At 42.1% G+C, this 25,994-nt stretch overlaps 1 protein-coding gene and 1 long non-coding RNA gene across 15 annotated transcripts in view; both read right to left on the minus strand.

Moving 5' to 3' along the window:
* Nucleotides 1-762: 762 nt before the first annotated feature.
* LOC148127872 (uncharacterized) lies at nucleotides 763-13,527 on the minus strand. The gene is made up of 3 exons (XR_015740658.1): nucleotides 12,574-13,527; nucleotides 1,318-1,384; nucleotides 763-833 (listed from the first exon to the last, which is right to left on the minus strand). It is a non-coding gene; the product is annotated as an uncharacterized LOC148127872 (long non-coding RNA).
* Nucleotides 13,528-23,152: 9,625 nt separating this feature from the next.
* Nucleotides 23,153-25,994, minus strand: part of MEIS1 (Meis homeobox 1) — a 161,309-nt gene continuing 158,467 nt past the window's right edge. For all 14 annotated transcript variants that reach the window (XM_087919295.1, XM_087919302.1, XM_087919294.1 and 11 more), the window contains one exon: nucleotides 23,153-24,801. In XM_087919295.1, coding sequence (XP_087775421.1) covers nucleotides 24,476-24,801 — 326 coding nt within the window. In that variant the 3' untranslated portion in view covers nucleotides 23,153-24,475. The remainder of the gene's footprint in view (nucleotides 24,802-25,994) is intronic.

Raw genomic sequence — 25,994 nt, forward strand, 5'->3', positions numbered from 1 at the left:
GATGTTCTCTAATTGGTCTTTTATTATGGTAAAAGTGTCATCTACATATCTGATCCATATTTTGGGTTGTATACGTGGGATTGCTATCAATTCCAGATGTTACAGCATGACAACCTTTGCTATGAGTCCTGAAAGTGTTGATCCCATTGGGCATACCTTTAATTTGTCTACCAAATTTAAAATATGTAGTTAGGCCGAGTCTATCATTCTGGGTGTTTCAATCTTTGTGTATTTCTTCTCATTCTAGTGACTCAAGATAGGAAGGTTCAGTGGCAATATGGCAATTTTAGTGGCCTCTTTTTATACCTGGGAAGAGAAAACCAGACCAATCACTTGCTCTGAATGGGCTCTAGAAAAGAATGAGGCAGCAGAAACATGTGTAAAGTTTCATGGTTAATACAGATTCGTTTGTATCAGTTCCTTATAACCTGTTGGACAGCTCCTTTGCTCTTGGGGAAACCTTGCTCTTCAACCTGTTGGACAGCTCCCAGCCTTTATGGCAGGAGCATCTCTACTACATGGCATTTGTGGCAAGATGGGGATCGATAATATAGTGAACGTGTTCGGAGCAGAGTGACAGTTTATTGGCCTGTTACTGTAGTGATAGAAAACTTTATTATATAATTACCAGTTACTACACAACTCAGAGTGAATAAAAATCTAAATTGTCCCAAATCCTGTGTCAACCTCTTTAGTTATTATGATTCTTGTGCAGGATATTCAAATTAATTATGTCCTTTTCTACAGCACACAATATATCAACTTACCTTAGGAGTGATTAGCCTAGCTACATTTAATGAACTTGAGGTAAAGAATACATCTTGAAACTGGCACTAAAAAAAAAAAGAGGATGAAAGAAATTTCACCTCAAAATCATCTGGAAGCAGGCATATCAAATTATCTCCCCATTCTTCATGAAAAAAAAAATACTTATAAGCTGAATTCAGAAAAAGTATCTTGTAATTTAATTTAAATAGACTAAGATACAAAAATAGTCGACACTTGTTTTATAATAATTCACTTTAAAATCAAGTATTTGCTTAAGCTAGAGCTAATGTAATTATGCACTCTTGATATTTGATTAGGAAAAGGATAATAGTATCAACTGCATATTAGATTATCTGATGTTCCTCCTCACTTACAATTATTTCTGTTTTAGTTGTTGATACTGATTCTAATTATGACAGCAACATTGTTGAAAAATAAATAAATTATTGTTTAAGATGTGAGCAGGCAACCATTTTAAAGTTCATTGCTTTTTTGAAGAATGTGATAGTCCAACCAATTATAGCCATAACTTATTGTAAGCTAAAATACAGTTTCATTTGAATTTGGGATCCTTTTCCTGGTAACATGGCCATGGTGAATAGGCGGCAATACAAATCTAATAAATAAAATAAAAATAAAATAAATAAACATGTAGGGATCTTCTCACAGAGACACATAGGAGCATGACTCTACCTAGACTACAAAGTAGGAGAATAGATCCTGTAAGATTTAATGCTGTGCGGCAACCTATTTTTTGCTTGGCAAAGAAGATCACCTTCATTTACTAATCTCTTCTCTTTTTCTAACAAGCCCCTTATAAAATATTTGAAGACAGAAAGAGATGTCTGGAGATTTTTATGAGATGAGAGCAACAGCAAAGTTATGCAGACATAATATATAATGGAGCGAAGGTACCAAATGTTATCTAGGAAATTCTTACGTACATGTCTCTGTGACAAGATCCAGATGGGAAACACCAGTGGGTTTCTCTCCTAATATGATCATATCCTAATAAGATCAGTCAGCATGCTGGTTTAAAGCTTCAGAAACTTTCCTAATAGGAGCTGGACATCTGCTAATACATACAGTATTTACTTTTCTGGAAACCTGCTTTCTCTGTATCTATGCCCTTCACCTTCCTTGATTTAGACCACTGGCCCCCAACCTTTCGGGCAGCTGGACCCTGTTCTATGGAGAGAGGCTTTACTGCAGACAGGAAGGAGCATCCTGTGGATTGGGCTTTGCTTGTTTATGAGGCCCAGTTTCTGGCATGCCCCAGCCCGGTGCTGATCCACAGACTGGAGGCTGGGGACTCAATGATTTAGAGGACAGGAATTATCTGATTGCTTAAAAGTACCTTATTGGGGTGACATGAGGATGAAATTGTTAATGTTTTGCCATTAATAATCCCACATAGACAGTCACTGAAAATTATGATGCCTCTGTGAACGTTTGTTCATTATTTATTGGTTGTTCAAATTCGTCAGTTCAGTTAATAAATGCTTGGAAACTTTATTTATAGGAAGTGGTTTGCTTCTTTACACAATTGTAATATCATTTAATTTTGCTAAATCAGAGGGTTGAGTTCATTTTTAATTTTTTTAGAAAAAGAAAAGGTAGAATTATAGTAATTTATGAGAATGCAACTCAGGAAAATATATATTTAAATGGGAAAGGTATACCTTTGTGCTTTGGGGCAAAAGCTAACTACTAGCTAATGAGAACTGAAAGATACTTTGCTGTTTGTAGGATCATCAGTAAGGAATGACTTGTGTTTTCTTTGAAATATTCTTCTTTGGCCATTTCTGGAAGGAAGAGAGGAAGCTAACCAGGCTAAGCTACAGATATTGCACTGTGATCTAACCAAAAAATCCATTTTTTTCCTGTATAAACTCACAATCAGGTGTTAAACAGCAAAGAGTTAATAGGCTGCTCCGCCAGGTAGGAGTCAGAGTAAAAAAAAAGGGGGGGGTGTAGGAACTACAGATTTTTTTCAAACTGGCTTTCCATACTGATTCTTCTGTATCAAATTCAGCTCATTCGTGATACAAGAGACCTCTTGGTCTTCTACTTGGAGAGAAGAATTTGTTCTACAGACTTACCTATTTTTTGTCAGCATCTGCCAAGTCATTTGCAACACTGTAAATTCCTAAATACAAGGTGACCCCACCCAAGGATTTTTCTATAGCACTGTACCTACATACCTCTAAATTGAGAAGGATATGCGATGTGCTTATGAACCGTTTCAAGACCTCCATATGTCTCTTGGGTGCTACGGCTGACATTTCAAGTTGCTGAATTGTTAGAAATCCTCTCCGTTGGTATATTGCTCTCATTTACATGAACAAGGCCATAGCTGCAATTCACCATAAATTACCCCAGAGGCCTGTTGCACAAAATAATCTAGGCAGTGAGGAAACCATAAACATTAGCTTTGAAGAAAAAATAATAAATATAGCCACTTATAGCCATTGAACTGATGCACCCTCACTGATATTGTGTTTGCTTTGTCCTATGAATCCATCTTGGCTACTGGCTACATTTTTCAGAAATGGTTCTTTCAAGGGTTGAAAATCACTGGCTCAAACTTACTGGCTTCATGGCTAAATGAGAATTTAACTCATGGTCTTGCAGTTTCTAACCTAATTCTTTTAATCCCTGCACCAAACTAGCTCTTACCAGGTTGGTGTTAAAAAGAATTGTCTAATTTGTTTCTTGCCTTGTTGTACATTTATTAGGAATTCTTTCTTCTCCACCTTGCAACAGGACAGATCTAAAACACTGGAGACATGCTACCCATTTCAATCTAATTCAATAGTGATTCTTTCTCCCCAAATTATTTATGGGAAGACAAGGATGATCTCTATCAGATCTCATGTTTGTGTCTTCCTAGAGTTTTTATAGAATTTCAACATTCATAATATATATAATGTCTAAGAATTGGAAAGGAATAGAATGGAATGGAGTAGAGTAGAGTAGAGTAGAGTAGAGTAGAGTAGAATAGAATAGAATCTTTATTGTCACTTAATCAGGGTACATTTAAATGAAATTTTGTTCTCTCAAAAGATAACCATTATGCACATTCAGACACTGGTATGCAACATCTAATCAGAAATGAAAAGAGATGATGTTCTGTGATTTTATACTATAATCAAGGGTCTTCAAACTTGGCAAGACTTGTGAACTTCAACTCCCAGAATTCCTGAACTGACATGACTGGAGGAGGAATTCTGGGAGTTGAAGTCCACAAGACTTAAAGCTGCCAAGTCTGAAGACCCCTACAATACATGCTCTACCTATAATCAGAAATGCACACATTTATTTATATCCCACCCTATATTATTTTTACAAATAACTCAAGGCAGCAAACATATCCAACACACCTTCCTCCTCCTCTTCCATCTAAGTTGTCAGAGAATCCTAAGCTGAAACTTACCCTGAAAAAAACCCCATACAAACACTGATCACTGTAACTTGATTAATTCATTAACTTTTGAAAGTGAATAAATAACTAATATTTCCAATGGTTATCTCTTTGACCTTCCTTGTCTGTTACCAATTACAGATATGGTTACAGAGCAAAACCTTGACATTACTTTAGCCCCACCACATAAGCTGTCAAAACCTTGGGTGGGAAAGTTAGCAGTGTGTGATGAAGTTTTATAACTATGTTAATCAAGTCTGTCATTTGTTGTCACTGAAACTCTAATCATCTAAGAAGGGAAAACAAGTTGAAGCAGTGATGTACAACACATAAAAAGTTCATTGTTCTTGACTTCAGAGATTGATTTGCTCTTTTTATTTTTTTCCTTCTTAATAGTAATGAATAGAAGGAATTAGGCATTGATTGATTGATTGATTGATTGACTGGCTCCAGTATTACTATACACCCTACTTCTTGTGATTCATGGTGGCTTTTTAAAGACTGATGTAATAGCCTTTGAAATTAAAAAGAAATATTAGAAGCAAGAGGTGTCAAATTGGTGCTATAACTAGAAGCAATTCAAGCCCAATTCATTCAAGCCCATTTTTTTTTACATTTTACATGTTTATAATATCAATCCCAACCTTATATTATTTTGAAAAGCAAAAAGTTCAGTGGCTAAGATGCTGAGCTTGTCAATCAGAAAGGTCAGCAGTTCGGCAGTTTGTATCCCTAGCACCGTGTAATTGAGTGAGCTCCCATTACTTGTCCCAGCTTCTGCCAACCTAGCAGTTCAAAAGCATGTAAAAATGCAAGTAGAAAAATAGGGGGCACTTTTGGAGGGAAAGTAACAGCATCTCGTGCACCTTCGGCATTTAGTCATGCCACGTGACCACGGAAATGTCTTCAGACAGTGCTGGCTCTTTGGCTTTGTAACAGAGATGAGCACCACCCGCTAGAGCCAGAAACAACTAGCATGTATGTGCGAGGGGAACCTTTACCTTTATTTATATTTCTATGGTGAAAGGTAAGATTCTTTTGTTCCAAGTATTCAGACTTTTGAGAAGATTCACTAAGCACAAAATCTGTGTGGAGAATTTATACAGAACATAAATCTGAGAGCTTTCTTTCCTTCCTTCCTCACATTCAAATCTAGCTTCATTGCATGAAAAATGCTTAAAATATGGTTAAGGTTTATAATAGATGCAGGATGTCAACAGAATAGTTTACTATGGGTCATTGTATTCTTGACACTAATTTAGCATGTATTGCCCAAGAAAATATCAAGAATCTAGCTTGAATGTTATTTTTACTCAAAGACATCTTGCAGTTCAGAACTGCTGAACACGTTAAGGACAGAAATAATTGGGAAAAGGGTGCTTCTTCCCTGACATTTTCCTAATCTATACCATCCTCTCTGAAGTGGCTAATAACTTCATTGGGGAAAATGCATCTTCATCATTCTATCAATAACAACTTAAAATGGGTCTGGGGAGTAGGAATATGAAGTCTGTTTTATTTTTAGTGGTGTGGAGGGGCTGGCTGAGGACAACGGTCATTGTGGCTCAGTCCAACTGAAGTGGGCAGGGATAGAGAAGGCTACTTGAAAACATTTTTTACATTGTCCCCGTGTGTTTTTACAATACCATTTAAGGACTTAATTTCAAGCAAATCAAATGATTAACAATTAAGTACCCAAGAAATTCAGAATCAATAAAATAACACTGAGATTATCAGGAAAAAAGAATAATAACTTTCACAGATATGAATGAACAGCCTTTTGCACGATCAGTCTTCTAGCTCGTGGAGTGACCCGTCAGGGCTGCAATGCAAAAAGGAGACCTAATAAATGAGTGAAATCAAGATGATAGTTAGATTTTCTCTGTCTCAGGGCTGTCAAACTCCTGGCCCATGGGCCAGATGTGTCATGTGCTGGCCATGCCCATGCCTGGTTTAGCAAGGGTCACTTGACTTGGCCAGTAAAAGAGAAGGGCACTGTCTTATTGGGCAGTTTCAAGATGGTCTCTGAGTTTGGTTGTTTTCTGGTGGATGCTGAACCCCACGGGGTTCAACTCAGTTCTATTTGTGTGATCATTTTTCTCTCTACTTTTCTTCTGCTGGGGTCTGACTATTGTGACCCTGGGAATGGATATGTGTGCACGCATGGACTTGTAGAATATGTTCTTATAAAGATATTAGAAGATGACCAAGTACGCTCTTGGCTTGCTTGTAGGAGCTCTACCGTGTATGCTCAAACCTGCATAGAAGAGCCTACGTACTAAAATGTGTTTGAATATTAGAAGCTCGGGTTGGTAGTTAGGCTGTTGGTTTGAGCTCCGAGCTTGACAATTTGGTCGCAAGCATTTCGTCACCATTCGAGGAGACGTCGTCAGTGCAGAGACAACTCAAAACGCACTGACGATGTCTCCTCGAATGGTGATGAAATGTTTGGAACCAAACTGCCAAGCTTGGAGCTCAAACCAACAGAGCCTACATACTTTCTAAGAAAGGATAATTAAAGGTTAAATAACAAAGCAGGCCATTTTATTTTATTTTTGGGTGGAATGGAGAGGATGAAGCCCTAAGAATCCGTCTCCACTGCCAAACTCCCCCCCCCCAAAAAAAATCCACTGGTACTTGTTCATATCTTTCATCTGATAGGCACAGACTTCACTGTAGATAGCCTTCATCCTGCAGTTCAGAGTCCCAATTAGACTCAGCCCTTTGACTGCAGTCTTTCAGTAAACCCTTTGTAGCTCTGTCCTTGAAAATATAAACTAATTCAATAGTTCTCTGGGAGAGGGGGAGTGTGTTGGATGCCCTAACAGTTCATCTCAGTTGTGTTATATGAATCACAAGCAGGAAAATTGGAAAGCTAGTTTGGTATAGTTATTAAAGCATTGGGGAAGGAGGAGGCAGACTTGAGCTTAAGTTCACCTTCAGTGATGGGAGCATACTGTGGGACTTTGGGCCAGTCACAACTTGCCTGTACAACTCACCCTACAGAATTATTCAGGGGAAAAACTGGGAAGGAATTGCCATTTTGTTGCTAAATCAGTATGTTAAATAACTCCATTGGAACAGCGCTTTTCCAAATACTCTCTAATCTTGCTGAATGGTGATAGGCTCCAGAGATATGTCAAGGACCAAGCTCCAACTTATTGTCATATTGAGGCACCTAGAAGTAGCTCTTTAGGCGTCCCTGAATTTTTATCCATAATTAAAAATCATTGCGCTCTTTGCATATGTTAAGCGACTCTATCAAATCTATTGTAGCATGCAAGCTGGACACCACTTGGATGACATGGCAGCTTATCTTATACTGACCCAGAACAAAGCAAGAAGCTACCTCAGGGCACAAAGCAGCTTCTCCTTAGCCAGCAAAGCCATTTTTCATGTTGTGGCAGTGATTGGGGCATTGGGACTTCCCTGTTTTAACCCCTTTGGACTAAATAGGAATATTTCATTGTAGAACTTCCCCTACCACTGAACAAAAAGTCTGTCTCAAAAAGGACTGGGTTATTTGAGGGACACATCTCCCCAGTTAAATGCACGGATTGTGGAGAGTTCCAATACTTCTCCTCCTGTTGCAAGATTGAGATTTTATTTTTGCATTAAATAACTGCCATTCAAATGATTGTGTGGAATGCAGTTGTGCAAGTATCAAAAGTACTAACTGGAGCAGGCCCAAGGCAATTGCTAATGCTGAGTGACATATCATCTCTATCTCTATCAACTTTTTGAAATTGTGTCTAAAATAAGTGTGTGTATGTTCACACATGTATGATGTCTTCTCTGTTGCTCCAGGGAAGCTTAGGAGTTGTTGTTTTCCTTCTTCTTCTTCCTCCTGAAATGGCCATTTTGATTTTAAAAATATTGTTCTTGGAACTTTGCCTTTCCTATCTCTCTATGCTGGAGCAGAATTCTCTGTTTATTCCTTAAAGCAACTAATGCTGTGCCTTTCAGATGCCTTGGGATGCCAAGTGCATGAATGCTCAACAACCATAACTCCTTCAGCCTAGAAGGATAGGGTTTCTAGGAATTAGAATCGTCAAGCATCTGGAGATGCCAAGCTGGGCAAAGTTACTTCAAATTAGTATGCAGAAGTACCTCTTTCCTCTTTTTCAACCACAATACAGGTGGGGGGGGGACACACAGGTGTGTGTAATGGATCCATACAATAGCAGCTACTCTCTATAATAATCAGAGTTGTGGTCCTGATATATCTAAAGAGAAAAGTTTGAATTATTTTCAGATGAAGCAATCAGAATTGCAAGAATGAGAATATTTTGTAGTAGGTTTTGCTACAGCAAAACGTAAAACAAAACAAAAAAAGTTTGTCTCCAAAGAGACCAAGTGATTTGAGGAATTGCCTCTCCCCGATTACATCTTCTCTTTGTTTTTTTTATTTCTTTTATTGTTTCTTCAAATTAGTTCTAACTCCTGTGACTGCCTGCACCTCCTTTCAAGCAACATTTTTCAGAAGCAGTTTACCATTGCTTCCTTCTTCCCAGGGCTGAGAGAGAGTGACTGGCCCAAAGTCATTCAGTACAACTCATGGTCTCCCCAATTCTAGCCTGGTGCTTTAACTAGTACCCTAAACTGGCTCTTTTAATTATGTCTACCCATCCTCTTAGGCGTGACAGAAAAGGTGTTTCAAATCCAAATTTCTTACAGGATGCCACCTGATAGGGCCCAGCAAGAGAACCTTTTCTGTCAGGTCACCTTTCATTCAGGGCATTGTTCTCTGGGAGACAACACTGATCCTATTGAGCTTATACAGTGGTTATGCCAATTGGTGCAATTTTTTTTTATACCTCAGCTATGATTAAGTTTTTATATATTTATAGCAGTACAGTATTTAAATAGTTTTATGTATAACGTTTATATTACATTTGGATTGGAATTCTAAGCCTGATGATGTCATATAGTATTTGAGATGGGTGGCTATGTAAATGGAAATAATAAATAAATACTAATAAATGTATGGTATTATTATGCTGTTGTAAACCACCCAGAGTCTCTTAGGTAAAATGGCGGTGTACAAATTTAATAAATAAGTTGACACAGGCAAATTTGAGGATATCCCATTGTGAGGCAGTCTATTTTTAAATTAATTTATTAGTATGTTTTTATTGCTTTTGAAAGCTCCAGCTGAGTTGATTTAGTTCAATTTGTTGGGCAGATGTGACTTTAAATGTTTTGGGGGGAAAGAGCTAGACTCTTATGTGTATGTGCATGATTCTGGGTGTGGGTGTGCTTAATTGAAGGACTTTGAAAGGCTTCTGTGACCTTTTAAGGATAAAATAGTGAATAACAACAAATTATATTTTTATTCTTATTCCACTATCCACAGTGCAGGCAACATAACCCTGCCATCATTCTCTGAGAAAGTGTCCTAATTTTGTTCTATTTCATAAAAGACAGCACAGTGCAGTTCCTTCAGTAAACATATAATAAATTATAAGCTTATATTAGGGACAAAAATATTAATTTCCTAGCCACAGGTGGTACACGATGATTTTAAAAATAAAAATAAAAAAATGGCAGGTTCAAATACAATTAAACTATTCCTTGTCCTCATTAACAAATAAATCATGTTTATTTTATTGGAGCCTTTTTGTAAGTCAGTGTGTTTAAAATCTCAGCCTAAAGCCACACTCCTGTACAGCCAGTTCTCTGTATAATTATATACCAGTGAGACTTATTTCCGAGTGTTCTTTTGTAATTTTTTTTTTATATAACAGCAATTACTCCTCAGGAAAAAAAAATGGGGGCTGATATTTTTTTTTAAATCAACAATTCTGTTTTAATATCTTCAGCAAATTATATCTATACAACTCGGAAAGAATCGGAACCGGGGAGGCAATCTTGAAAGGGGAGGGAAAGCACGCATACAAGCACGCATACAAACACACACACACACACATCAGGAATAACGCAATCTGTTATAATTATGAGCCAAATAGGAATTTTCACAATCCGAAAGTGCATGTGAAATTATTCCAACAGAGAATAAGGAACGAGCGAATGCTGTTAATGAAATCGTAGGTTTCCTCCCAATACCGGCAGAATCCCCTAGGCGGTCATTTTAAAGAGAACTTGGAAGAAAGTCCCATTTATTTCAACGAATCTTCCCAATAGGTTGCTAGGGCAAAATGATCGGGGCGCCGGGGCTGGCTGGGAAGGAAAGGTTTTGTTGTTGTTTTTTAAGTTCCCAGGACACACACTTACAGATGGCTTCCCCCCCCCCCGCTTTTTTTTTTTTTTGCAGCCTATTATGCGACCATTTTCTCTTCAACATTAATTATGCGCAATTACCTTCCCCTGCCGCGCTCCCCCCACCCCAAGTCCTTTTTTCCCCCTAACCTGCCCCTTCACAAGGCAGCCGAGGTCACAAGTCGGTTTGTGGGTCCAAATCGTCTTAACTTCAAGTGGGCTGTCATTTGCGTGTTGGGGGGGCCAACAGTTTAAGTTTTCAACAGCCTACTAATAATCCCCACCACCACCACGACCCACGACGTGCTTCGTGTCCAAGAAACAGATCTCCTCAGGGAACGAGAAGGAGATTCTTCTCGGCTTTACTTAGATGCTTCCCTAATGTAGCCTAATTACTTATAAACTCTGGAAACAATTTGCTTGCCGTCCTTTGAAGTGAAACAGACAAGTTGGCCACGCTAAGAGTGGCTCTCTAATTGTTTTCTTCATCCGCGGCAACGATGGGGAATCTGGGTGGAAAGGCTGGAGGCTGGTTGGGAAAAGAGAAATTAGAAACTAGACCAAGCGCATTTAAAGTAGGTGGTAATGAAAAAAAGGTCAGGCGAGTAATCTCGGGTACAGGTGGGCGACTGTGTTAACAATCCCCGCTTGTGGAAATTAAATACTGCCCTCCCCTCCAGACAGCAGCTCCGATTCCATCGGGAGGCGAAAGAAAGGAAAGGGGCCTGAACATCCAGGATCGAGGGCGCTGGTACCAAATCCTAGCTGGGTCGGTGCAATCCAGGAATCAAAAGGAGGAGAGTTCAGACAGCGCCGTTGTTGCTGCTGCTGCTGCCATCCCCAGATGCCCGTGAAGACTAGCCCAGGGTTTAGATTGCCTCAAGCAGGCGCTCAGCCCACAGCGGGCAGTCAAGATGAAGTCAAGAGCGGCTTCATCACTGGAGGTTTTTCAGAAGAAACTGGGCAGCCATTTGTCTGAGATGGTGTGCTGTCTCCTGGTTGAGCAGGGGGGTTCGACTAGAAGACCTCCAAGGTTCCTTCCAGCTCTATTCTGAATTGTGCGTGGGGGGAGATAGCCTCCTTCACTCTGACCTTGGCAAGCCAGTGCCAAGCTTGGAAGTGGCGAGGGTGCGAAAGGATCCCCCGAGGGGGTTGGACCCTCTCTCCTCCCTTTTCCTTTTTAACCAGCGCGTGATTTTGGAGAGGCGGCGGGAAAACATGCGCGCGCGTGTCTTAACAAGAGAATATCCTAACATCTCTTTGGGGATCCGGGCATTTATTTCTCCCCTGTCCAGAGAAGCGCCAGGGTGAGCTCCCAGCGCGGAGAGACCCAAGGGCATTTCCCGGAAGCGACGTCCATTGAAATCAGCGGAACTTACTTCCAATAATCGCGGGACCTCCCGGGCCGTGTGTGTGTGCCCTCAAACGCCAGTGGGCGAGGCCTGAGCACGCCTCGCGCGTCACTCTCCCGCGCTTGATATAACTTCGCGTCCCGTCTCCGGTAGGAAGCTGAACCTCCACTGAGTGCTGTGCCCGAGCGCGATTGCCGTCGCTTTTGATGTTAGTCACTCCTTTTTTTAACCTGCGACCCTCGAAGGAGTGAAACCTCGCCTCCCCCATCTCCCAAGGCGCCCCCTTCCAACTGCTTCCCGTGAGGATCCCACGGGCTCGCGCCCCCTGTTCCAAGCCCTTGTCTTCGCCCACCCACCTGCGCTGCCCAGCTACTCTTAGGGGCAACAGGCGAAGAAGGAGAGGCGGGAGACGCTCAGCGGTAGCAGAAGTCAGTCTCTCGCCTTCTCAGTGGCTATTTGCGCCTCTGCGCTCCGCTGGGCCCAGCACTTCGCCGCCTGTCCCTTGTTTATTTGGATGTCATCTTCCTAACGTGGCGGAAACGAAGTGCGCTCTCAATCTGCGGCTGGCGAGAGGCCACTTTCGCCTTTCGCTCGGGGGTGCGCGCCGGTAACGAGCCAGGCAGCAACCGGCTTAAGGCGGGAGCCTTCCCTTCGTCTTTGTGATCATCACCGTCTCCTTTAGAGTCTCGGCCCTTCCATAAATCCGGCGCTTACTACCCCACCCGCCAATAAAACTACAGAGGACAGAAAACCCCAGTGTTGTTTTCTTTCACCTCTGCCAGCTCTGCCTTTCAGTTTCTTCCCACTCACCCCGGCCCCCGCCGTCTTCACGGAATCTGTTTCCAACTCTTAAAACACCTGGCCCCGGTGGCTGGATTCTCTACCTGGGACCCCACAGTCAGTTTCATGAATTATCCCCACGTAGTGATCTGTATCTGGCAGTTGTGTCTCCCACGGCGAAGCTTATCCCGTCGGGTCACACCGATTGGCTGGAGCGAGGCTCCTGCGCTGTAGTTTCCTTACTCCGGATTTCTTCCGTAGTACGTTTTTGCTGTCGAGGGCTAAGGTTCAACCCTTTGCCTTTAAGGGAGCGGGGAGTAATTTGGTGGTTGTCTGGCGCCCTGACTTTACAAAAGATCGTTCCTTAAGACTCTTGGGAACGAGTCCCAGCGAGCCTTCCAAGCGAACGGGCTGCGGCATTGGCAGGACAACGACCACGAGCACCCCTTCGCCTCCTTCTCCCCCACAACTTCACCCACTCACAAGAGCACAGTCGCGCGGAGGGAACAAGCCAGCGCCGTGTTTAGCTGCAATACAATTGCCTTCAAGCTCTTGGGTCCGGTTTGCAAGCGAGAAAGGGTTCGTTAATACGGGAAGTGGCAGCCTGGCGGACTGGTCACCCCTCCGCTTGTGAGCCAGGGCTTTGTGAACGGGCACCTCGATAAGAGAGGTGAGTCAGGAAACGAGCCATTTCGCGGAGACAATGATGTGGTTTTGCTTCCTATATATATATAAAAAAACCAAACAAAAAACAAGAGTCATCTATCAAATCTGCCTGTCAGTGCTCCCTCCTACCCGCTTTTCATATGGATTTCCCTTCACCCGGCAGTTAGCATGTGAGGCCCCACAAGCGATAAATTTATGTGTGTGTGTGTGTGCGTGCAGACACACATGTATGTATATATGCACACGCAAATATGCATATATACATGCACATATACATATACATATACACACACACACACACACACACACACACACGTACACATATATAATACACATTTCAAAAACCAAATCCACCCCCACCCCCAGGCCAGACACGTTTAATCATTGTTTAGGACAGAAGTGGGCGGCCGCTCTACAGAGACCCATTTTCTATACAGAAAGGGTCACCACTGTCCAAATTTCAGAGCCTGGATTGGGCCCCACCGAATAACTGGACCTTGGGAGCTACCCAAAAAGGCATTGTGCAAATTACGCCAAGAAATTAAACAAGGAAGAAACGGTTGTGGCTGTTTCTTTTGTCTTCCGTTGTTTGTCTGGCAACAGGAGATTGTCCGATCTCTTCTCAACACACTTTAAGCTGACTTATCCGACCGAGAGTTTTTCTAGTGATTCTGGAACTTTTCAATTTTAAAGCTGTTTTAAAAAAAGCAGGAAGGAAGGAAGGAAAGGGAGAAATTAAAATTCTTAATAACATTTATTCTCAAGTTCGTAGTTGCTTTTTCATTTGATAAAAAAAATCAGAAGTAATTGTTTTAAATATATATAAAAAAAAAAAATCAGGAGAGCAGCTCCTAAAACCATGATGGGGGTCGAGGAGAATAAAAATAAGTATTTGGGAGGAAAAGGAACAGCGTTTCTCTGACGTCTAGAAAGGACATAATTTATTTGTCCCGGGTCGCATTACCATTGTTGAAAAAGACTTCGTAAACAGCAAAGGGGGGAGGGGCAGGAAAAGCCAGCTTGCAGGTCATTTTGCTCCTCCCCCCATCTGTAATCAATCACTGGCAAAAAAAAAAGAGAGGCAGAAATACTGTAAATATTCTATAGATTAAAATGCAAATAAAAGGTAGAATATGAAGCATTATCATGATAATCAAATATTTAATAACTGTAAATCAGGAGTGGTTTTGTTGATGCAGCTGTTGTTTATATGGTTTTTTTTTTGAAAAAATGTTAATATAAGATTTGTTCTATAAATAATTTCTAACCTGAGAATGATTTTTCATTATTTTAACCAAGATTTCCTGGCATGAAATATTATTCCTCCTCTCTTTTAAAATTATTCTGGATGAACGACTCATTTTGATTAATTTATTGGGGGTAGGGAGAAGAAAGAGGAAATCCTCCGAAAATGTAATTCAAACATAGCATAACATTCGCATGATGATCCATATCAAGCGGTTCTTTCGAAATACAGCCAAGAGTGTTTCTGTTTATATAGCTGCACTACTGATAGAAAGGCAGCTAGAGGTGGGAGAACGGTTAGATTTATAAAAAATAGGAGAATCTCACAAAAGTGACTTTTACTTTCAGACTGAAATAAGAACCAAAGGAAGGTGCAGCTCCAAAGCTGTGACAAAGACCTCCTAAACCAAGCAGCTTTGCCTGGCGGGTATCTTTTCTTCTAAAATGCTTTTATTTTTTGTTCTCCCTCCAAAAAAATGAAAAAAGAAAAACTAGGAGTTGTTTATGTACTGCTGCTGCCAATTTGGCAAATTTTCACTGCTTGTCTAAGTCAGGGACATTGGAGTGCAGAGGATTCCCCCAACCTACTCAGCTAAAATTGGTGCCTGAGTTAATATGATTAGCTCCCCTCACCATTCAGTGAGAATAGGTGCAATTCTGTGTGTATGCTGTCAATTCCATCCATTTGCAAAGGTTCAACTCTGAAGTCTTAAATAAACCCCCTCTTTTTGGTGCGGGGGGGGCGTGGATTGAAAGGAGAGACGCATTCTTATTTCTTATTGGGATATTGAAGCATCTTTCTGCCTTCAATTAAATCTCCCTTCTCAGGCAATGCATTCTTAATATGTCTTGTGCCTTAATTCTAAGGGCATTTGGCCAGATTCAGGTATCACATTTGGCAAACAGGCCTGGGGAGACCAGATTAAGTGGAGGTGTGCTTGGGAGGTGTCTAGCCAAAGCGGCTACGACCAACTGTATGGGCAGGGTGAAATATAAAGCTCGACCAAGGTGGGCATGGGAGTTAAGTGCAGTATGATAACCAGAAGCAATTTTTATCTAAAGAAAGATATGCAATTTTACCTAAAGAAGGGAATTGCAATCAAATAATTTTTTTAAATGCGTTGTATGTTTTTTTTTTAACTTATCCGCCACATCCAAAAACCGGGGCGATGGGGAGGGGGAAGGATGACTGAGAGAAAGATTATCAAATGCAGAAAAGAGTTCGAATTTCCAAAACTTGCGTTTTCAATGGGGTAGGACCTTTTGGATACTCCTTCATCGCACAGTCTGAACAATCTTGGCAGAGATCTCTGCTCGATCCCCGAGAGGGCAATTTAAAGAGAGCAGCAGGAATGACGCATTGGAATCGGGATCTTTTCGGTTCCGTTGAAATCAACAGGTCCGCAGTCTACAGGTTTACAAGTCCATTTTCGGCTCCGCAAAAGCACATTCTCACATCCACAGCTCCCCTTTCTATTCCCACTCCTTGCGACCTCTTGGGTTTATTTCTTCGCGGAGTGTCCTAATCTCACGCCGAGCCAATATGCCATTCTGTTTAGCTAGCCAGGATATTTATTTTCCCCCTTGCCAGCTGGTAACGGGATCATTTCAGGAGGATGAGCTGGGAAGGGAGGGTCTCAGGTTCCAGCTTTCGAAGGCAGGTTGGTTTATTCTTTCTACTCAGGTACGGGAATGAAACAGTGAATCGTCGGCTACCTGGAGCGGAATAGTCAGAGAAGCTGGGAGGCGATCCGCCTTAAATTTGCAATCCACATTCATTAAGCGGAAAAATACTAGTGTCAGAAAAACTGGGTCTCGCTGGAAGGGCTAGGAAAAAAGGCCGGTGCTGAAGATAGTTCCCAGATAGTGTGTCTACCAATTACTCTTTGGAGCTTCCTTTATCAAAAAAAAAAAAAAAAATGGTAGTTGCAGGGAACGAGGAATATTAAAGAGAGTAGGGGGAGGGAGAGAGGGAGGGAGGGAGAGAGAGAAAGAGAGAAAGAGAAAGAAAGAAAGAAAGAAAGAAAGAAAGAAAGAAAGAAAGAAAGAAAGAAAGAAAGAAAGAAAGAAAAGGAGGGACATAAGTGCTTATTCACTACTTTCCTCTGCCCACTTGTGACAGCAGAGCACACTTCTCACCAGGAAGGACTAGTCCTTCCTTCGTTGAAATGCAAGGCAGGGAGCGGTTCTGAATTTTAGCAAAAAGCTTACCTAAACCTCGGGAAAAGAGAGGAAAATGACGATTTCCTTACACAATCAGGTATCGTACACAAGGATACCCTCACTCACCCAACCAACCCTCAATTCAGAACAGCTCTTCTGTTTCTGTGGAGTTTGTGTGCGTGGATACACAGAAACAGGACTTGTGTATCTCCTGACCCTACAATGCACAGTTCAGTTTCATTGATCATCTCTCTCCCCCTACCTCACCCCTCCCCTTTATGAGATAATGCAATTACAAACATCAATAAGGAGCTGCAAGGGGAATCATTATGCGGTGACAGTGATAAATGACGGTGCAGAAATAGCATGCTTTTTTCGAACAATCCAGGCGCTCAGGGGCTTTGGGGGGCTGAACACAGTCACCAAGGAAACAGATGACATCCAAAATGGCACCAAAGGAAAAAAAATGAGCAGTCTTTTCGTCTAGGCTCCCCTCCCCGTCTTCCAAAGAGTTAGTTTTGGCTTTAGAAACAGCTGCCACACAGGCATTTAGTTATTTCACACATTAAAGCCCTGGAAGATTTTCTCCGTCCACTACATAAAATACAAAGCTCCTGACTTGCTTAGGAGTTTATTAACTACCTTGCAGGAAGAGCTTCGCAAAGCCTTTCAAAGCAGACCTCCTGCTATCCGCCTTTTGGGACAAATATTCTGTGAGGCTCTAGGATTCGGTTCTCCCTTTCACCTTTGTCGCCCCATTTCTCAGTTCTCTCCCCCACCCCCACCCCGCCCTTTTAGGCATATTCATACGCACATTTACAAGGGAAAAGTACCCTCCATCTCCTTGCAATAGTTGTGTGTCTTTATAAACAGAAAATGGTGTGTGTGTGAGAGAGATCTTCCATATACTGACCGGAACCCCAACAAAGTCACACTTAGAAAAAGAGAAAACGCAGGTATATCACACGGGCTAATTGGCGGGGGGGGGGACAACTTTCCCAAAAGGTTCAGATACAATGCTTCACACGAACCTTCCCGAGTGGGGAGAGTGAATGATAATCGTACCCTTTTTGTTGCCCTTGGAAGCCCTCTGTTATTCTTTTTATTAAGGCTTTAAAGGAATTCAGAGAAATTTCCTTTGCTGGAAAACTTTCTGTTCTCATCAAGGTGCTTGCGCTAGGAAGGAAAGTCTCGAAACTGGCTGAATAGGCGTTTATTTTATGTACTACTGAAGGAGGAAGAGAAAAGCAAATATTCATTTGAGTCGAACTAGAATTCGAACAAAATCTAGCCCTGCTCTCGTTTCATTTACCTTTGTTAGACTCGGGTGGATCCACGTGTCTATTGCCCACATTTTATTTGAGTTTGGGTTCAAAGAGAGAGGTGGTATGATCAGCCGAGAATGGCTTCATTTTGTTAATTTTACGAGGGAGCATCCATATTCTTATAAAACCAGGTAGCACCTGAGAAGCAAAAATCGTACCTTTCTAAGGAAAGTTGCAATTTTGCGAACATGGGCTCTATGGATTATTAAAGCATTATTTATCCACCCAGCACCTCGGGTTTGGAGGAAAGAGGGAAAATCTCAGCATCTCCTCTCAAACACACAAAGCATTTTCCTAACGTTCCTCTCGAGGGTCTCCACCGTCTGGAGATGGAGGGGCAACCGCCTCCCACGCCGCCGCCCCTTCGTCTGAGATTTGGGACCGGGCAGTAGGGAAGAAGAGAGCACTCGCTTTGTTTTTCGGGATACTTCAGGGATTTTCGACGGAAGCTGACACTTCGCTGGAAAAACTCCACCTAGCTCCCCGCACGCGTTTTAAGGGGATCCCTCTAAGCCCACGCACATGACACGTTCTCGCGGTTGCGCGACTTTCGGGAGGCAAGCGGCGAGGCGACCAAACGTGAGGCGACAACTCTTGAATTGTCTCCACATCGACCCTGTTTGTTTGTTTGTTTGTTTGACCTGGCAGAGCCGAAAAGTATTTGTTCGGGCTCTCTTACCACAGCCACACAGAGGCACCGCGCGGAAACTTGCATAAGACGAGACGCCTCCCGCCTCATTGTACTGGATTCTGGTCCCCGAAGTGCCCCCAGGGGAAAGGCGGCGGGGACGTCTTTGTCCCCTTTAGGTTAAAGTCCAAGGCCAGGTGGGCCCCGGATTGGACTCCGGAGTGAGAAGCGGAGGCGAGGGAGACGTTGGTGGAAAAGCGGGGAGGGGGGACTCGCTCTCCCCGCGCTTGCATTTTCTCTGAGGAGGCTGCGGGCGGAGTGGGGGGCCGGATAGCAACAGACCCAGACTGGGGTGGCGGGTTAGTAGGGATGGCGGTGGACTTCCCACAGCCCGACGGCCGTTTTTCGTTAACAGGCACGTATTGCCGACGACCTGCTCAGAGAGTACGGATAGGTCTCCTTTTTCCTGAGGCCTGTTTCTTTCCCTCATTTTTTTTTTTTTTTTGCGTTTCGAGGACCAGAGCGAAAGGAGTTTCGCTGGGACCTTTTTAAACACTTCGTCCGGGTTTCTTGTTTTTGGGGGTGCGCGGAAAGAGTCAAAACGTGACAGTGAAAGGAAAAATAAAGAGACCACGCTGAAGCCGAGATGAGTCCCAATTCACTTCGGACCGGCCACTGGTTTGCCTTTCGGGCGGTTGTTTTTTTCAGGCGACCAGAGTTGCGGGTAGGGAAGAGAACACAGGAGGGATGGGCGCCTTCGCCCGACTCCCGATTCGGGAGACCTCCGCCTCTTATATCTGACAAGAGAGCCCGCTCAGCGACAGGGACTGCTCAGTGAGCCTTCCGTAGCTAAGGGCCCTCCCGCTCCTCGGTATAAGCCCCCCCCCGGGGGGGGTAGCTTTGTAACGAGTAGGGCACGGCAGGCGTACAACGCGCCCAGCCAGCCTCCCTTTCCTCAGGGCGAGAGATGGCGGCAATTGCAGAAGCGCCAGGCTCGACCTATCCCCAGATGCCTCGCGCGCGCAGGCACGCACGCGCGCAAGGCAGGCCACGCACGCACGCACGCTCGCTGGCGTTTCTCTCTAGCCAGCAGTTTTTTTTAAAAGAAAAAAAGAGGACGAGCGGTTGGTTAAGTGCTGCTCTCCGTGCTGAGGAGGAGGAGGAGCGGCCAGTCCGTGTTATTTTGAGCCTGATCCACAGTTCCTTTTCAAAGTGTTGGTTCAAATCAACCGTCCCCACGCCAATCTCGGAACACGTGCTTGAAACGTTGCAAGAAAGCACTATTAAAAACTTGGGGGTAGAAATGTCCAAAGGCGGCCGCAAGAGTCTCAAAGTGGCCGGCCCACTTCCTTTCTTTTTGAAGTAACCCCTTCCCCCTCCCCTCAACAGGGGGACGGTTCGGTTCTTCATTTCTTTCGACACCAATTCATATTTATATACAGCAGCCGCGACAAGCACCGAGTGAAAAAAAAAAAATCAGTCCAGGAGCCCTACCGCGCATGCGGCCTCGTCCGACAATCTTTCGCAGGGAAGGGAAAGTGGGGTGGTGTTCCCTGCTTGAAAAGAAAACTTGTGGGTTTTGGGGGGGAGGGGAGAGGGGGAGGGAAATAGTTCCGAGCTTGGCCGAGTAGGAAACACCCCGAGGACCGGCGGAGCTCTTCGGAAGCGAAACACCCACGCCAAGTTTTCCCTGCGACTTAAAACGACTTCCATGCGCAACTGCAAGCCAATCCCTTGCAAGAATGCCCACCCCGAAATTTCATTCTCGTCAGCTAGAGCGGAATCTCTTTATTTCGGACCGGAGGTTTGGAAGGACGGAGGTAGAGGAATATCGGGAAAAGGAAAGCGAGGGAATCGTTTTTCCAAATCCCCAAAAGATGGCAGTCGAAGCTGGCGTTCCGTCTCCTTTGGCTCTGCAGCGGGTGGCAGCGAGAGAGGCAAAGAAAAGGAAGGAAGGAAGGAAGGAAGCAACGGGAGGAGGAAGAAGGTGGAAGACAACTGATCTGTTTTCAAATGAATCCCTCCAGAGATTTTCTAGGGCAAACAACCCACTTCAGCAGCCCCCTTTGATCTCTTCCTGCCCCCCCTTCCGCCCCGCGCGAGTGCCGCAAATGGGCCGAAGAGGCGCGAGTCAGAACTTTTTTTTATCAAGCGATGCCCTCGCTAGCTCCAGCCCGTGCCCACACTCCGATATGGACCTGTTAATCTCGATCGCTTTGCGATGGACGGAACCAACTCAAAACTTTCGATTCCCAGTTTGGGGGAGTGGGGGGAGCGAGGGGGAGCCGGCGGCGAAGGAGAACCAGACAGAAAAGGAGTAACAGCGGCGCCTTCTTTTTTTTTTTTTTTTCCATATAGGGTAACTGAGTGTCCAAAGAGAGAATAATCTCGTTATTTATTTTCCCCTTTACTTCCAACAAATCTAAGAGGATGAATTGCAGTCTGGTTGCCAAAAAAAAAAACCGGGGGGAGGGGAGTGTGATAAAGAGGGGGGCAGGAAACCCCAACTTCTCTCCCTTCCCCCAGCCCTGTCTTCTGTCGCTGCTGCCTTCGCTTTGAATGTGGGTAACTAGGAAACAGCCAGCAGCCTGAGAAGGCGGAATTTCCAACGTATAAAGTGTTCTTAACGGAGCCATTGAGAGTGTGCAATAAGGCGTGAGGGGGAACTAATCTCTCCATTTAAATGTTTGTGGCAATTTTATCTAAATGAATTTTAATGCTAAACGAGGGATAATTCCCTATTTGTAACCCGTTTACTTCTCTTTCCTTTGCCTGTAAAAGCCGTCTAACATCATGTGACGAACAATAACCAAAAAAAAAAAATCTTTGAAAGTATTATCCATTAATGTGCTATAATTGCAGCTGATTAAGAGTGTGGGGATGTAACCCCAAAGGTGACTGCCTTGGGTTATATTTTTCGAGTTAAAATTTTTTAACTGTAAATGAAGGGGGGAAATCTATTAAAGAAAAAAAACAATCCGTCCAGAACTTTTAATAGTAGCATGTACACTTTTTTGCTCCACTCTTGAAATAAAAGATGGGGAAGGCTATCAAAACTTAACTTTGGCAGCAAATGTATTTCTATTTTTTCTTGGAATTACAGGGATAAGAAAGATAACTCCCCAACCATTTATAAAATTGGAAGGAGTTTCTTTGAGCAAAGAAAGGCTGAGGAGGACCTATATTAAACATTTGATTTTCTTAAATCACTGATTGGCTGGCTGTTTCCTAGACAGCCACGCCCCTCCCTCCATTAATGCAAATGACTGGATCTTTGTTGGAATATATAGGAATCACTATATCTGTACGATCTAAGTGGCTGTTTCAACATCAATGCAACTTAAGGCATTGTGATTCTCGGCCTCAACAGATACATCAGATAACAAAATCCCCACCCCAATAGGGAAAGTAAGCAAATAGTAATTAATTACTAGCAAAGTCACATACTGAAAGCTGCATGCCTTCCAGAGACACAGAGAACATAGCAAATAAAAGGACTCTTTATTTTTAATGGTTATAAAATAAAGCTTCAAGTCTGGCTCTGAGCAGAAAGAAACTGCTTTATATAGGAATTGTCATTTGTGGGGCTCAATCCCAGGACTTGTGTCCAATGTTAGGTTCAAATTCTGGACAGTGGGGAGTGTGTATCCTACATGCAAACGATGCTGTCTTATCAACTAACTTTCCTTTAAGCATTTGAGATATAAACTGGATAGAGTGAGAATGCTCTCCAAGTGCTTCAAACAATAGATAAACCAATCTATCAAACTTTGCCTAGTAGCCACCAAACAACTGGTCTCCCTTTTAAATCTAAACAGGGAATTGTTACGGCGGTTTTATGGGGTGACATCTGTGTGAATGGCAGACATCATAGTTCTCACCACTGAGGTCTTTTGTTCCCATCGAGCAGTTTACCATTAAATCTTTAAAAAAATAGGGTTTTTTTAATTAGTTTGCCTTAGTGAAAGTTTCCCTTTTTTCCCATGCCCTTAGGAAACTTTTTATAGCTGTAATATTATTTAGAAGAAAACTAAGGCATTGTAAATCTAAGCATGTTATTTGGTTCTAGTTAACCAGTTGGCTACAGAGCAGAATATACATATAACTATGCTGGAAAATTGGTCAGTATTTCTAACTACAATCATTTGCAGCAACCACATTTGTTTATGAACGTTAGATTTTTAAAGTATAACATCTTTTACTATAAGTAAGTGCACTAATTCAGGTATAAGGACTGGTGATTATTTTTTTGTAATCAACATTGAGGAGTAAAATTTAACTTACACCCTAGAGTAATTTAATTCAAATAAAAAATATGTAACGGCATTCATTAATCTTATGCAGTTGGTTCTTTTTTAATTTGGAATTACTAGCATCTAATAGTAAAGATTTGAAAATCATTTGAAAATAAATAAATAGGACTAGAAAAGTTCACCATATAAAATACTTTTAAAAATATTACTAAAGCTGCCTAGTGCTAAAATTATTTTGAAAGAGTGAGACTGGAATAGTTGATAGCAAATTGCTACAATTTTAGAGGGCTTGGGCAGAAAAATAAAATCTTCAAGCAGTTGAGCCAGCGTGACAAAAATAATTTGCTTTTATTTTAGATTCAGTTTCATTACTGCACTTGAACTACTACAGCTGGGCTTTGAGTTATTGTACAATCCAAACAGTTTCAGTCAGAAACTCTAAGACTTAATGTGCAATGATTATTAATAATAATTAGCTCCTTGGTTTCTTGATAGAAAAAAGGCTATCAACAAGCATTTGTTTAACCACAACAAAAGTATAATTAGCTTATCCCACTTAGTAAATCTGTATGCATGCCAACTCATACCAAACTGCTACTTTTACAAAAAGAAAGAAGGAAAGGAAAGGAAAGAAACAAGAAAGAAAGAAAAGAGGGGAAAAAAGCAATAATACAGTTCATTTTTCCAGTCCTTTTTGCACAAAATTTATTTACAATGTATACATATATGCTCCATGATGGGACTATGGAAAAATGCACGACTGATGCTTTGCTGAAAAAAATAAAGTCAACTTAGTAAAAATAACTCTTCAGTTCATGGTTTGAGAGGCATAAAACAGGAAGTGATGTAGGTGGTTGCTGCTGCTGCTGCTGCTGCTGCTTCATGGGGATAATGATGCTCTGAAGTGACAATTAAGGTCAAACACACTTTTCTCTTGGTTTCCATGCCTCCTCCTACCAGTCTCCTTAAGACATTGCCTGCAACAGCTGATTAATCATCGTTGAGGACTGCACTTTTTCCCATCCTTCCCGATTTACATCTGTTCAGGCCAATTCAAATATGGTAAGTAAATGAAATAGACATGCAAATTCACGCCCCAGGCAGGGAGGGTGGGGAAGAGAAGGGGGGAGAGAGAAATAGAGAGAGAGAGAAAAAAAACCAGAAATACAGAGTGCATGGCTGAAATCCTAGGATAGAAGAAATGTTCTTCTGCCTGACATAGATATTTTAATGCTCTAAAACTCCTGCAAATAAATCTTTTTTTTGTCATTTGCAGGATAACTGTAAGGCTTTTTTTTAATGTAAGGAGGCTTCTGCAGGAAGTGAAGAGTTATGGAAACAACACACATAGTGTGGAAAAAAATTCACATTTTTTTTCTTAAAAAATCTATAAGAAAGAACGTAATATGGATAACAGAATAATAGCATTTTACAATATTCAACTCTTGTTGCCTTATATAGTTATTTTTCTTGTCCCCAGAAGTTGGCTTCTTCAGTTGGTGTGTTTTTCCTGCTTTTCAGGGTCCCTATAAAGACAATCGGATTGTTCCTTGGTCCAAATTAGATGCCAAGAATGGAACTCCATTAAGTCATTGTAGAACGACAATATTTCAAATTTGCCATTCATGAAAATAAAAGTATATTCCTTTAAGCTACTGAGCATGAATGTCCATCACTTGTCCACTCATTGCTGGATCTCCTGTATTGAGCATGGTGGGGCTAGTCGCTGACATCGGCATTCCAGAGTGGGGTGGTCCACCATGCATCATCATTGCTGTGTGGTGGGGGTGTCCCGAAAGGTAAGGATGCATGGGGGGGCCGTGATGCAACTCTGCTGGATGGGGGGGCATCTGGGGTGGTGTATAACTTGTCCCACTGTGCTGGATGGGGGGGCATCTGGGGTGGTGTATAACTTGTCCCATTGTCATGCCCATTGGACCACCCCGAGACACATAATCCCCTGGCATACTTTGCAGCCCTGAGGGGGAAAAAAAAGAGAAACTTGTGAATATCAGCTTGGATTGATTGAAATACGGCAATCCTGTTTACAGGTGGTCCTTGTTTAGCAACTGCCTCTTTTAGCCACTGTTATGATGGTGATGAAAAAATAACTTTACCACCAATTATGACTTTCCTGTGAAGCAAAGGAAAATAGATTGTAAGTACAGTCGCAATTTCACCTTGTGACTGCTTCATTTAATAACCGAGTTGCCGGTCCCAACTGTGGTTGCTAAACAAGGACTGTTTCTTATCTGATCAAGGTCATTTCTTAATGATTTTGTATTGAAACTATGCATAGAGAATTGAGCCATTGGAAAAACAGCCCAGTTACACATATACTAAAGCAAACATTTGTGTATAGTACCCTCCCAAAAGAGGATTACTATAAGATTTGGAAGGTAATATTTTGCAGAGTGGAAAGAACTCAGTCATATACTATGAAACATTTTCAATAAAAGAAGCTACTGTCTTTTAATAATTTGTCAGATACAGGCATGTGCCCCACAGAACATAATATTTGATATGGACGTGTGGGCTACAGAAAATATTTGACATCGGTTCCTGAATACAATCCCTTTATTTTCTCTGATTTTTAGAAACATAATCTCTTGTGGGTAAAATATAATGAAATAGGATGCTTTGCAAGAAATGATATGGTGTTCTGGGAAGGATAACTGGTTTAAGTAACTTCAAACATCATTCCAAGTTTCTTTTCTATTTAGGCTACAAATGGAATTTTTTAAAAAAAGAGTGCTGAGGTACATGGGCTCCTTATCTTCCTGAAATTGATATCATGATAAAGGATGGTTTCTAAATCAAACCCATTGTTTTAAAATGCAGAAAAACCAATAACCGATATCAATTAATTCCTTCTTTGAGATTGTTTTTATTGGAGGGAAAAAAAGCAGAGCTCAGTCAACCTTTCAGTGATTTTTAAGAACAATAAGAAAAAAAAATGGGCCTAAGACAATCAACCTCCAGCTTTCGGTGGGCCTCTGCCTTCTGCATGGATTGCTGTACTTGATGGAAACTGACAGATGTATTGTTTCTGAGAGCTATAAGCTCCATAATCATCAAGGGTGAAAGGCATAGCTCTATTGCTAAGTAGGTTCAATTGGCTTGAGTTCTAAGTAATAGTGCACTGTGAATTCTATGAACACCTTAGAATCA

Source organism: Pseudonaja textilis, chromosome 1, assembly GCF_049901715.1.
Source record: "Pseudonaja textilis isolate UNSWEBS1 chromosome 1, rPseTex1.2, whole genome shotgun sequence".
Lineage (NCBI taxonomy): Eukaryota > Metazoa > Chordata > Lepidosauria > Squamata > Elapidae > Pseudonaja > Pseudonaja textilis.